Source organism: Oncorhynchus gorbuscha, linkage group LG08, assembly GCF_021184085.1.
Source record: "Oncorhynchus gorbuscha isolate QuinsamMale2020 ecotype Even-year linkage group LG08, OgorEven_v1.0, whole genome shotgun sequence".
Taxonomy (NCBI): Eukaryota; Metazoa; Chordata; class Actinopteri; order Salmoniformes; family Salmonidae; genus Oncorhynchus; species Oncorhynchus gorbuscha.
The window spans coordinates 74,496,573-74,509,532 of record NC_060180.1 but is presented as its reverse complement, the minus strand read 5'-3'; the positions used below and the strand labels follow the sequence as shown (position 1 = coordinate 74,509,532).

General features: G+C 47.1%; 1 protein-coding gene across 4 annotated transcripts in view; it reads left to right on the top strand.

The window, feature by feature from the left end:
* Positions 1-2,818, top strand: part of LOC124042177 (rho GTPase-activating protein 29-like) — a 77,952-nt gene extending 75,134 nt beyond the window's left edge. For all 4 annotated transcript variants that reach the window (XM_046360576.1, XM_046360575.1, XM_046360578.1 and 1 more), the window contains one exon: positions 9-2,818. In XM_046360576.1, coding sequence (XP_046216532.1) covers positions 9-1,439 — 1,431 coding nt within the window. In that variant the 3' untranslated portion in view covers positions 1,440-2,818. The remainder of the gene's footprint in view (positions 1-8) is intronic.
* Positions 2,819-12,960: the final 10,142 nt, after the last annotated feature.

The window sequence follows — 12,960 nt, the reverse complement described above, 5'->3', positions numbered from 1 at the left end:
TCTCTCAGGTCGTTGAGAGGAACAACCAGAACACCAACCATCCCACCGCTGACTCCATCACGGAGAAGGAAACGCCTCGGATTGGTGAGGGGTCAAGGGTCAGTACCTACTTTATCACACCCTTCAATCCGCAGCCCGTGCAGCGTAGGACCTGGGACAGGAAGTACAAACACTACGATGTCACGCCGCGCACCGCCATGATCATGGCTAACTTACCGCCTGCCGGTGCTGTCCCCGGAACACAGCCGAGCGGGAAGCAGCCGACGGTGCCGACACAACCATCCGCATCTGGGCCGACTAGCTCTGCTCTCCCATCCAGTGGAAGTGTCGGCACCATATTCCCCATCAGCCCTTGCACGTTATCGGGGAAGGCTGGCCAGGCGTCCAGAAGAGACAGAGAGGAGACAAAGGACAGGCCTAACTCTGCCGCTGGAGGTGGTGAGGAGACTAGAACCTCTACCAACTCCCCCATAGCGTTCAGACAACCGAGGAATCTGCAGCCTCCGCCCGGAACCTTCTACAAGCCTCCTGGTGGTTCTTCAGCTACGAGAGGCTGGCCATCATCAAGTACCTCTGGTACCACTAGCCCCATCAATATGTCCCCAACTCCTACTGTTAAAACCTCTTCCCCGACCACTCCTAATGTTAAAACCTCTTCCCCGACCACCTCTACTGTTAAAACCTCTTCTCCTACTGTTAAAACCTCTTCCCCGACCACCTCTACTGTTAAAACCTCTTCTCCTACTGTTAAAACCTCTTCCCCGACCTCTCCTACTGTTAAAACCTCTTCCCCGACCTCTCCTACTGTTAAAACCTCTTCCCCGACCACCTCTACTGTTAAAACCTCTTCTCCTATTGTTAAAACCTCTTCCCCAACCTCTCCTACTGTTAAAACCTCTTCCCCGACCTCTCCTACTGTTAAAATCTCTTCCCCGACCTCTCCTACTGTTAAATCCTCTTCCCCGACCACCTCTACTGTTAAAACCTCTTCCCCGACCTCTCCTACTGTTAAAACCTCTTCCCCGACCTCTCCTACTGTTAAAACCTCTTCCACGACCTCTCCTACTGTTAAAACCTCTTCTCCGACCTCTCCTACTGTTAAAATCTCTTCCCCGACCTCTCCTACTGTTAAAACCTCTTCCCCGACCTCTCCTACTGTTAAAACCTCTTCCCCGACCTCTCCTACTGTTAAAACCTCTTCCCTGACTTCTCCTACTGCTCTCCTCCTCCTCGCTTCCTCCCATTCCTCCACCATGACTTTCTCCTCTACCCCTACGGTTACCACCGCCACCCTTCAGACCTCAAACCTCCCCATACACTGTTCACAGGACTCAGTGGACAGCTCTGTTAGTGTTGACCCTGAGGTTGAGACCTCCGCTGACCTTCTACCTCCCCCGGTCCCCTCCCCCCAGCAGCCCAGAGGACCTCAGCCCCACTGAGGCCAAACCGCTGCATCAAAGACTGAGACCCCGGCCCAAACCCAAGCAGGAAGTCTCCCCACTGTTGACGTCTGTAAGCAGGAAGTCTCCCCACTGTTGACGTCTGTAGGCAGGAAGTCTCCCCACTGTTGACGTCTGTAGGCAGGAAGTCTCCCCACTGTTGACGTCTGTAAGCAGGAAGTCTCCCCACGGTTGACGTCTGTAAGCAGGAAGTCTCTCCACGGTTGATGTCTGTAAGCAGGAAGTCTCCCCACGGTTGACGTCTGTAAGCAGAAAGTCTCCCCACGGTTGACGTCTGTAAGCAGGAAGTCTCTCCACTGTCATATTGCCGTGTCTCCTTCTACAGCCCCCAATAAAACAGTTTTTACATATGTGTGTCTGTAAATCATTTCTACAGTGTGTATCTCTGTGCCAGATTGTATATTGGGAAAATAACTATTATTTTGATGTCAGAAGAAGTGTGAAAGGTAGACCAGGAAAGTGTTACCTACATGTGTTTTAATATATTATAGTGTCGGGCCAGTAACCGAAAGGTTGCTGGATCGAATCCCCGAGATGACAAGGTAAAAATCGCCTCTGAACAAGGCAGTTATAACCCACTGTTCCCCTGCACCGTTCTGATTCAAATGCGGAAGACACACTTCAGTTGAATGCATTTGGGGTGAGTCCAAAATGGAACTGGGACTTAAATGAAGTTACTTTTCTCAATGAAATCATGTACTCAGTTCTTGTAGTCATGTTAGAGAGAGAAACAATTAATTAGTTATATTGGGAATGAAATACAATTTTAGTTTTTTTTTTTTTTTTATACAATGAATGATAAAGTGTACGTGTCCCTGTTCTGGATGTAGGGATTTGCTTCTATCCACATTTACTTTACATCTGTCCCTGTTCTGGATGTAGGGATTTGTTTATAATAATAATAATAATATATAATATATGCCATTTAGCAGACGCTTTTATCCAAAGCGACTTACAGTCATGTGTGCATACATTCTACGTATGGATGGTCCCGGGGATCGAACCCACTACCCTGGCGTTACAAGCGCCATGCTCTACCAACTGAGCTACAGAAGGACCATGATGCACTTACTTAATTCAGGTTCAATGTTATTATTATTTTTCAAAACAAAAAATGTGTTGTATTGTATTACATTCCACAGTGAATGGATGGAAGCCTTATTTTGTTTTTTACCCATAGTCCCGTTCAGATTAGCATCTGATACCTCATGTCATGTCTTTGTACCTACCTGGTTACGTTTTATATACGTTACTTTGAAACTGCTCGTTTTGTTGCGTTGAATTATTTGTCAACGTCTTGTGACCATACAGAAAGACATGCAAAAATACAACAAATTAAAAGTATAGCTGAAACTTTACTTGAGTGTTGACATTTTTTTTTTTTTGTTATTAGCAAATGTCCAATTAAGTCGTTAACAATGAACAGAGTCTTCAGAAACGATTCATACCCTTTGACCTTTCCACATTTTGTTGTTACAGCCTGAATCTAAAATGCACACGATGTCAATGTATGTTGTTGTTGTTTTTTGTCAATATTATTGAGTCAATAAGTATTCAACCCATTCTGTAATGGCCTAAATAAGTTCAGGACTAACATTTCAGGACTAACATTTCAGGGCTAACATTTCAGGGCTAACATTTCAGGGCTAACATTTCAGGGCTAACATTTCAGGGCTAACATTTCAGGGCTAACATTTCAGGGCTAACATTTCAGGGCTAACATTTCAGGGCTAACATTTCAGGGCTAACATTTCAGGGCTAACATTTCAGGGCTAACATTTCAGGGCTAACATTTCAGGGCTAACATTTCAGGGCTAACATTTCAGGGCTAACATTTCAGGGCTAACATTTCAGGGCTAACATTTCAGGGCTAACATTTCAGGGCTAACATTTCAGGGCTAACATTTCAGGGCTAACATTTCAGGGCTAACATTTTTACTTAACAAGTCACATACGTTGCATGGACTCACTCTGTGCAATAATAATGATTTTATTTTGAATGACTACCTCATCTCTGTACCCCACACATACAGTTATAGGTATAAGCATTCAACAGGGATGCTGGTCCATGTGGACTCCACTGTTTCCCCATAGTTGTGTCCAGTTGGCAGGATGTCCTTTGGGGTGGTGGACCATTCTGGATACACACGGGAAACTGTTGAGGGGGAAAATCCTGTTGCTGGACTCATCTTGGGCCTGATAGATGTATCCTCCAATAGAATAAGCTGTGCTACCTGGGACTTGTCATCTGTCCCTATTTTAATGGCCCTGGGACTTGTCACTGTCCCTGGGACTTGTCATCTGTCCCTATTTTAATGGTCTGTGCTACCTGGGACTTGTCATCTTCCCTGTTTTAATGGGCATCTGTCCTGTCCCTATTTTATTGGGCTGTGCTACCTGGGACTTGTCATCTGTCCCTGTTTTAATGGTCTGTGCTACCTGGGACTTGTCATCTGTCCCTATTTTATTGGGCTGTGCTACCTGGGACTGGTCATCTGTCCCTATTTTATTGGGCTGTGCTACCTGGGACTGGTCATCTGTCCCTATTTTAATGGGCTGTGCTACCTGGGACTGGGTATCTGTCCCTATTTTAATGGGCTGTGCTACCTGGGACTGGTCATCTGTCCCTATTTTAATGGGCTGTGCTACCTGGGACTTGTCATCTGTCCCTGTTTTAATGGGCTGTGCTACCTGGGACTGGTCATCTGTCCCTATTTTATTGGGGACTGTGCTACCTGGGACTTGTCATCTGTCCCTGTTTTAATGGTCTGTGCTACCTGGGACTTGTCATCTGTCCCTGTTTTAATGGGCTGTGCTACCTGGGACTTGTCATCTGTCCCTATTTTATTGGGCTGTGCTACCTGGGACTTGTCATCTGTCCCTGTTTTAATGGTCTGTGCTACCTGGGACTTGTCATCTGTCCCTGTTTTAATGGTCTGTGCTACCTGGGACTTGTCATCTGTCCCTATTTTATTGGGCTGTGCTACCTGGGACTGGTCATCTGTCCCTATTTTAATGGGCTGTGCTACCTGGGACTGGTCATCTGTCCCTATTTTAATGGGCTGTGCTACCTGGGACATGTCATCTGTCCCTATTTTTAATGGGCTGTGCTACCTGGGACTGGTCATCTGTCCCTATTTTAATGGGCTGTGCTACCTGGGACTTGTCATCTGTCCCTATTTTTAATGGGCTGTGCTACCTGGGACTGGTCATCTGTCCCTATTTTAATGGGCTGTGCTACCTGGGACTTGTCATCTGTCCCTGTTTTAATGGTCTGTGCTACCTGGGACTTGTCATCTGTCCCTGTTTTAATGGTCTGTGCTACCTGGGACTTGTCATCTGTCCCTGTTTTAATGGTCTGTGCTACCTGGGACTTGTCATCTGTCCCTGTTTTAATGGGCTGTGCTACCTGGGACTTGTCATCTGTCCCTATTTTATTGGGCTGTGCTACCTGGGACTGGTCATCTGTCCCTATTTTAATGGGCTGTGCTACCTGGGACTTGTCATCTGTCCCTATTTTATTGGGCTGTGCTACCTGGGACTTGTCATCTGTCCCTATTTTATTGGGCTGTGCTACCTGGGACTGGTCATCTGTCCCTATTTTAATGGGCTGGGACTGGTCATCTGTCCCTATTTTAATGGGCTGTGCTACCTGGGACTTGTCATCTGTCCCTATTTTAATGGGCTGTGCTACCTGGGACTGGTCATCTGTCCCTATTTTAATGGGCTGTGCTACCTGGGACTTGTCATCTGTCCCTATTTTAATGGGCTGTGCTACCTGGGACTTGTCATCTGTCCCTATTTTAATGGGCTGTGCTACCTGGGACTTGTCATCTGTCCCTATTTTAATGGGGTGTGCTACCTGGGACTTGTCATCTGTCCCTATTTTTAATGGGCTGTGCTACCTGGGACTGGTCATCTGTCCCTATTTTAATGGGCTGTGCTACCTGGGACTGGTCATCTGTCCCTATTTTTAATGGGCTGTGCTACCTGGGACTTGTCATCTGTCCCTGTTTTAATGGTCTGTGCTACCTGGGACTGGTCACCTGTCCCTGTTTTAATGGTCTGTGCTACCTGGGACTGGTCACCTGTCCATATTTTAATGGGCTGTGCTACCTGGGACTTACCTGCCGAGGAAGTCGTCTCTATCTGCTTCTCCTCCTCCATATTGTAGTGGAGTAGACGGATGCCTGCCCTGAAACCCTCTGCTGATCTTACAGCTATTGTTTGCAGTAATCATGTGTCAATGAACCAAAGTTATACTGTTAGCACTAAGCCGGTGTGTCCTAGTAGGAAGTCCACTGTGAGCAGCTCACCCTGCACCAACATCAATAACATGAGCATGTCTACTTCGGTTAAGCTTCCCAGTGAAACAAGGTTCATGAAACCAATCATTTACTAGTGACAGATGACATGTCAGAATATGAATGTCTCTAAAACTCAGATTATACCTTTGATGATACAGTGGTAGCAATACAAGGTTATAAGATCTACAGAAAATATAGAAATTCCAATAGTGGAGGCGTTGCTGTTTATATTCAGAACCACATTCCTGTAAAGATTAGAGAGGATCTCATGTTAAATACTGTTGAAGTAATATGGCTACAGGTTCATCTGCCTCACCTAAAGCCCCTTCTGGTGGGAAGCTGCTATAGACCACCAAGTGTTAACAGTCAGTATCTGGATAACATGTGTGAAATGCTTAATAAAGTATGTGATATCAACAGAGGTATATTTTCTGGGTGATTTTAAATATTGACTGGCATTCGTCAAGCTACCCACTTAAGAAAAAGCTTGAACCCATAACTAGTGCAATGTGGTTCAGGCTATCAGTCAACCTACCAGCATTGTTACAAACGGAAGGAGTAACAGGCTATCAGTCAACCTACCAGCATTGTTACAAACGGAAGGAGTAACAGAGGCAGGAGAGAGAAAGGACAGAGGCAGGAGAGAGAGAAAGGACAGAGGCAGGAGAGAGAAAGGACAGAGGCAGGAGAGAGAAAGGACAGAGGCAGGAGAGAGAGAAAGGACAGAGGCAGGAGAGAGAAAGGACAGAGGCAGGAGAGAGAAAGGACAGAGGCAGGAGAGAGAAAGGACAGAGGCAGGAGAGAGAAAGGACAGAGGCAGGAGAGAGAAAGGACAGAGGCAGGAGAGAGAAAGGACAGAGGCAGGAGAGAGAAAGGACAGAGGCAGGAGAGAGAAGGACAGAGGCAGGAGAGAGAAAGGACAGAGGCAGGAGAGAGAAAGGACAGAGGCAGGAGAGAGAGAGGACAGAGGCAGGAGAGAGAGGACAGAGGCAGGAGAGAGAGAGGAGGCAGAGAGAGAGAGGACAGAGGCAGGAGAGAGAGAGACAGAGGCAGGAGAGAGAGGACAGAGGCAGGAGGAGAGGACAGAGGCAGGAGAGAGAGGGACGGGCAGGAGAGAGAGAGGGACGGGCAGGAGAGAGAAAGGACAGAGGCAGGAGAGAGAAAGGACAGAGGCAGGAGAGAGAGAAGGACAGAGGCAGGAGAGAGAGAGGACAGAGGCAGGAGAGAGAGAGGACAGAGGCAGGAGAGAGAGAGGACAGAGGCAGGAGAGAAAGGACAGGAGGCAGGACAGAGAGGAGAGAGGACAGAGGCAGGAGAGAGAGAGGACAGAGGCAGGAGAGAGAGAGGACGGGCAGGAGAGAGAGAGGACGGGCAGGAGAGAGAAAGGACAGAGGCAGGAGAGAGAAAGGACAGAGGCAGGAGAGAGAAAGGACAGAGGCAGGAGAGAGAAAGGACAGAGGCAGGAGAGAGAAAGGACAGAGGCAGGAGAGAGAGAGGACAGAGGCAGGAGAGAGAAAGGACAGAGGCAGAGAGAGAGAGAGGACAGAGGCAGGAGAGAGAGAGGACAGAGGCAGGAGAGAGAGAGGACAGACGCAGGAGAGAGAGAGGACAGACAGGAGAGAGAAAGGACAGAGGCAGGAGAGAGAAAGGACAGAGGCAGGAGAGAGAGAGGACAGAGGCAGAGAGCAGGAGACAGAGGCAGGAGGAGAGGACAGAGGCAGGAGAGAGAAAGGACAGAGGCAGGAGAGAGAGATGCAGGACAGAGGCAGGAGAGAGAGAGGACAGAGGCAGGAGAGAGAGAGGACAGAGGCAGGAGAGAGAGAGGACAGAGGCAGGAGAGAGAGAGGACAGAGGCAGGAGAGAGAAAGGACAGAGGCAGGGGAGAGAGAGAGACAGAGGCAGGAGAGAGAAAGGACAGAGGCAGGAGAGAGAGAAAGGACAGAGGCAGGGATGGGACGGAGACGAGGCAAGACGGGAACGGGACGAGGCAAGACGGAGACAAGACACTCGTAGCTCTTGTGTAAAAGACCCTTGATCTCTCCAATATCAGCATCAGGTTCCAACTCACAGAATACTGTCACACATAAACAAGTCGACCATCTTAAAATACCACTGTCCCAAACTGAAACCACTACCATAGGCTCCCTCATAACATCATGTGATGACTACCGGTGTACCACAAACATGTTAAAACCGTCCTGAAATGTCATAGTTTTGAAACGATCACTAGTTTTCCCAGTTGACAGAATACACCTTGTGATGACAACCGGGGAAATATTTATGGTGGGACAGGTGAATTACAAAAACAGTTTACTTAAGTGGCTAATGAAATGAAACGGTGGAAGTGTTTTACTGACCTTGTCGAAGTAGCACAGCTTTAACTTCTTCCAATCCTGATTCTCCATGTCATTTCTGATGCCATGCAACGGGCGTATCTTGCCTTTCATAAGCTGAGCTACCACAAACAGGCTCTATAAATAATGGATACCGTCCTCTCTTTGTGTGTGTGTGCGTGTGTGCTAACCCTCTACAGAGAGAGAGTGAGTGTCCTAACCCTCTACAGAGAGAGAGTGAGTGTCCTAACCCTCTACAGAGAGAGTGAGTGTCCTAACCCTCTACAGAGAGAGAACCCTCTACAGAGAGAGTGTGTCCCCTAACCCTCTACAGAGAGAGGTCCTAACCCTCTACAGAGTCCTAACCTCAGAGAGAGTACAGAGAGAGAGTGAGTGTCCTAACCCTCTCCAGAGAGTGAGTGTCCTAACCCTCTACAGAGAGAGAGTGAGTGTCCTAACCCTCTACAGAGAGAGTGAGTGTCCTAACCCTCTACAGAGAGAGAGTGAGTGTCCTAACCCTCTACAGAGAGTGAGTGTCCTAACCCTCTACAGAGAGAGAGTGAGTGTCCTAACCCTCTACAGAGAGAGAGTGAGTGTCCTAACCCTCTACAGAGAGAGTGAGTGTCCTAACCCTCTACAGAGAGAGTGAGTGTCCTAACCCTCTACAGAGAGAGAGTGAGTGTCCTAACCCTCTACAGAGAGAGAGAGAGTGAGTGTCCTAACCCTCTACAGAGAGAGTGAGTGTCCTAACCCTCTACAGAGAGAGTGTCCTAACCCTCTACAGTGTCCTAACCCTCTACAGAGAGAGTGTGAGTGTCCTAACCCTCTCCAGAGAGAGTGAGTGTCCTAACCCTCTACAGAGAGAGAGTGAGTGTCCTAACCCTCTCCAGAGAGAGTGAGTGTCCTAACCCTCTACAGAGAGAGAGTGAGTGTCCTAACCCTCTCCAGAGAGAGGGAGTTCTACCCTCTACAGAGAGAGTGAGTGTCCTAACCCTCTACAGAGAGAGTGAGTGTCCTAACCCTCTCCAGAGAGAGGGTGTCCTAACCCTCTACAGAGAGAGTGAGTGTCCTAACCCTCTACAGAGAGAGTGAGTGTCCTAACCCTCTACAGAGAGAGTGAGTGTCCTAACCCTCTACAGAGAGAGGGAGTCCTACCCTCTACAGAGAGAGAGTGAGTGTCCTAACCCTCTACAGAGAGAGAGTGTCCTAACCCTCTACAGAGTGTCCTAACCCTCTACAGAGAGAGGGAGTCCTAACCTACAGAGAGGGAGTCTACAGAGAGAGTGTCCTAACCCTCTACAGAGAGTGAGTGAGTGTCCTAACCCTCTACAGAGAGAGAGTGAGTGTCCTAACCCTCTACAGAGAGTGAGTGTCCTAACCCTCTACAGAGAGAGTGAGTGTCCTAACCCTCTACAGAGAGAGTGAGTGTCCTAACCCTCTCCAGAGAGAGTGAGTGTCCTAACCCTCTCCAGAGAGAGTGAGTGTCCTAACCCTCTACAGCACATATGTCAGAGTCAAGGCCCGCGGGCCACATCCGGCCCGCGAGAAGGTTTTTTACGGCCCCTGGGATGATCTTGATTTGTTATTAGAACCGGCCCGCAGACCGCAGCAAGCCGGCAGCCCGCAGATCTTTTACACGCACCAATACTACATTTCCCACAATGCAACGGTGACGCACCGAGCAGTAGGCTGCTTCATTTCAATATTTATTGGCACAGCAGTTGTCAGCATCACAGTAAAATTAACTTTCAGATACCCATCAAAAATGGCAAAACGGAAGGTGGACACTGAGAACCGGGGTTTCAAACAAGGTGGGAGTCGGAGTATTTGTTCACGGAGGTAGCTGGAAAACCTGTGTGTCTTCTGTGTGGAGAAAGTGTGGCGGTACTGAAAGAGTATAATCTGAGACGACATTATGAAACGAAACACGCGGACAAAAACAAGAATATGGACATGGAACAAAGGCTACAAAAGGCAGAGGAATTAAAACGAGGCCTCAAATCTCGACAGGCTCTGTTCAAAAAGCCAAATCACAAGGCCAGGCTGCTGTCAAGGCCAGTTTTATTTTGGCAGAAGAGATCGCTAAATCAGCCCGGCCATTTACGGAGGGGGATTTCATCAAAAACTGCATGATTAAAGTTTGTGACGAAGTTTGCCCAGAAAAAGGCAACTCTTTTTAAATGTGAGTCTGAGCAGAAACACCATTGCCGAGAGAGTAGACCAGTTGTCCATCAATCTAAAAGAGCAGCTTGTGAAAAAGGGAAAAGATTTCATTGCATATTCCTAGGCTGTGGATGAGAGCACCGACATTTCTGACATTGCCCAGTTGTCAATTTTCATCCGCGGAGTGGACTCCAGCCTAAGCGTGACAGAGGAGTTTTTGGCTTTACGTCCTATGCATGGCACAACTACGGGGCATGATTTGTATGAAGAGGTGTCAAGATGTGTAAATGAGATGGAGCTGCCTTGGGAAAAACTCGTGGGTTTGACAACCGACGGAGCACCTGCGATGTGTGGACACAGGAGCGGACTGGTGGCGAAGATACGGGAAAAGATGCAAGAGGAAAACGCGACAGGTGAGCTGACAGCTTATCATTGTATCATACACCAGGAAGCGTTGTGCGGTAAAGCCTTGAAAATGGAGCATGTAATGAGCATCATCACGCGCACAGTTAACTTTATCAGAGCCAAAGGTTTGAATCACCGCCAGTTCAAGGCATTTCTGACGGAGTTAGAAACGGAGCATGGTGATTTGCCTTATCACACAGAGGTGCGATGGCTAAGCCAGGGAAAGGTGCTTCAAAGATGTTTCGAGCTTCGTGAGGAGATTTGTCTGTTCTTGGACAGCAAAGGGAAAGACACAACACAACTCCGAGACGAAATGTTTCTGTGTGAAATGGCTTTTCTGTGTGACATTACGAGTCATCTGAATGCAATGAACTTGCAGCTGCAGGGTCGGGATCGTGTCATCTCTGATATGTACAGTACAGTGAAGGCATTTAAAACCAAACTGACTCTGTGGGAGACGCAGATGCGGAAAGAAAATTTGAGCCACTTTCCCAGCTGCCAGACCATGAAAGAGAAGCTCTCTACCAGTGCGTTCCCGAGCGCACAGTTGGCTGATAAAATAGGTAATATGCTTGCCGCTGACTTTCGACGCCGATTTGCTGACTTTGAAGCACAAAAAAGCAGGTTGGAACTGCTCGGTAACCCATTTGCTGTTGACGTGGAAAGCTCACCACCAAACCTCCAAATGGAGTTGATTGACCTCCAATGCAATGATGCACCGAGGTCAAAATATGCGGCAGTGGGTGCTGCGGAGTTCGCCCGTTTCCTCCCCGACACAATGCCCCAGCTGCGCATCCAGGCTGCTCAAACGTTGTCTATGTTTGGCAGCACATACCTGTGTGAACAACTGTTTTCTTTGATGAACTTGAACAAAACATCACACAGAAGTCGACTTACTGCTGAACACCTCCACTCAATTCTGAGGATTTCCTCAGCTCAGAGCCTTACCCCGAACATTGATGAACTTATGGAAAAGATGGGACACCACCAAGTATCACCCTCAACCTCAAACAAGTGAACATTACTGTGCAATCACATATTTAGAGTTTTTACTCAGTTCAAGTTTAAAAGTTAAAGTTTAATATTTGTTTTCACTGCATGTTACTTCTCCTTAAACAAAGTGTTGTTTTTGATTAATAGATTTTTGCACTTTATTTTATTGTATTTCAATCCAATTATATTTTAAAAATATTTCAGTTGAGTGGATGATAGAAAATTGCTATTATTGTTTTTTTCTTTGAAGTAAATTTAGCCCACTTTTGCTAAAATAGAAAATATAGGCTACTGATGGTGCCTTGAATACCGGTTTCTTTCATTTAATGTTCATGTTATGGGGATTTTTATATAAAGGAAATTTGTCTTTTGTGTCTGTTGAAAATTAAAGATTACTGACAGAGCCATAAGAAAATATTGCTTTATTTATCTGATCATATTGGAATATATTTGTTAGGTTTTCAGTAGGTTCAATTAGGTTCACTAGACTATATGCGTCATTTAAAAAATTTTCAATGAACATTCGAACAGTCCGGCCCTCGGCTTGTAGCTAAATTTTTTATTTGGCCCTCCGTCCATTTGACTTTGACACCCCTGCTCTACAGAGAGAGGGAGTTCTACCCTCTACAGAGAGATAGTGAGTGTCCTAACCCTCTACAGAGAGAGTGAGTGTCCTAACCCTCTACAGAGAGAGTGAGTGTCCTAACCCTCTACAGAGAGAGTGAGTGTCCTAACCCTCTACAGAGAGAGTGAGTGTCCTAACCCTCTACAGAGAGAGAGTGAGTGTCTTAACCCTCTACAGAGAGAGAGAGTGAGTGTCCTAACCCTCTACAGAGAGAGGGAGTCATATCCTCTTCAGAGAGAGTGAGTGTCCTAACCCTCTACAGAGAGAGAGAGTGTCCTAACCCTCTCCAGAGAGAGTGAGTGTCCTAACCCTCTACAGAGAGAGTGAGTGTCCTAACCCTCTACAGAGAGAGTGAGTGTCCTAACCCTCTACAGAGAGAGGGAGTTCTACCCTCTACAGAGAGAGTGAGTGTCCTAACCCTCTACAGAGAGAGGGAGTCATATCCTCTTCAGAGAGAGTGTGTGTATGTCTATAAGATCTGTCTCCCGCCCCATGGGACGGTTTAGCTAACATCAGATAATGTAATTAGCATGAGGTTCTAAGTAACATGAGGTTGTAAGAAAATTTCCCAGGACATATATGTATCTGATATTGGCAGACACCTTAAATTCTTGTTAATCTAACTGCACTGTCCAATTTACAGGAGCTATAACAGTGAAAGAATACCATGCTAT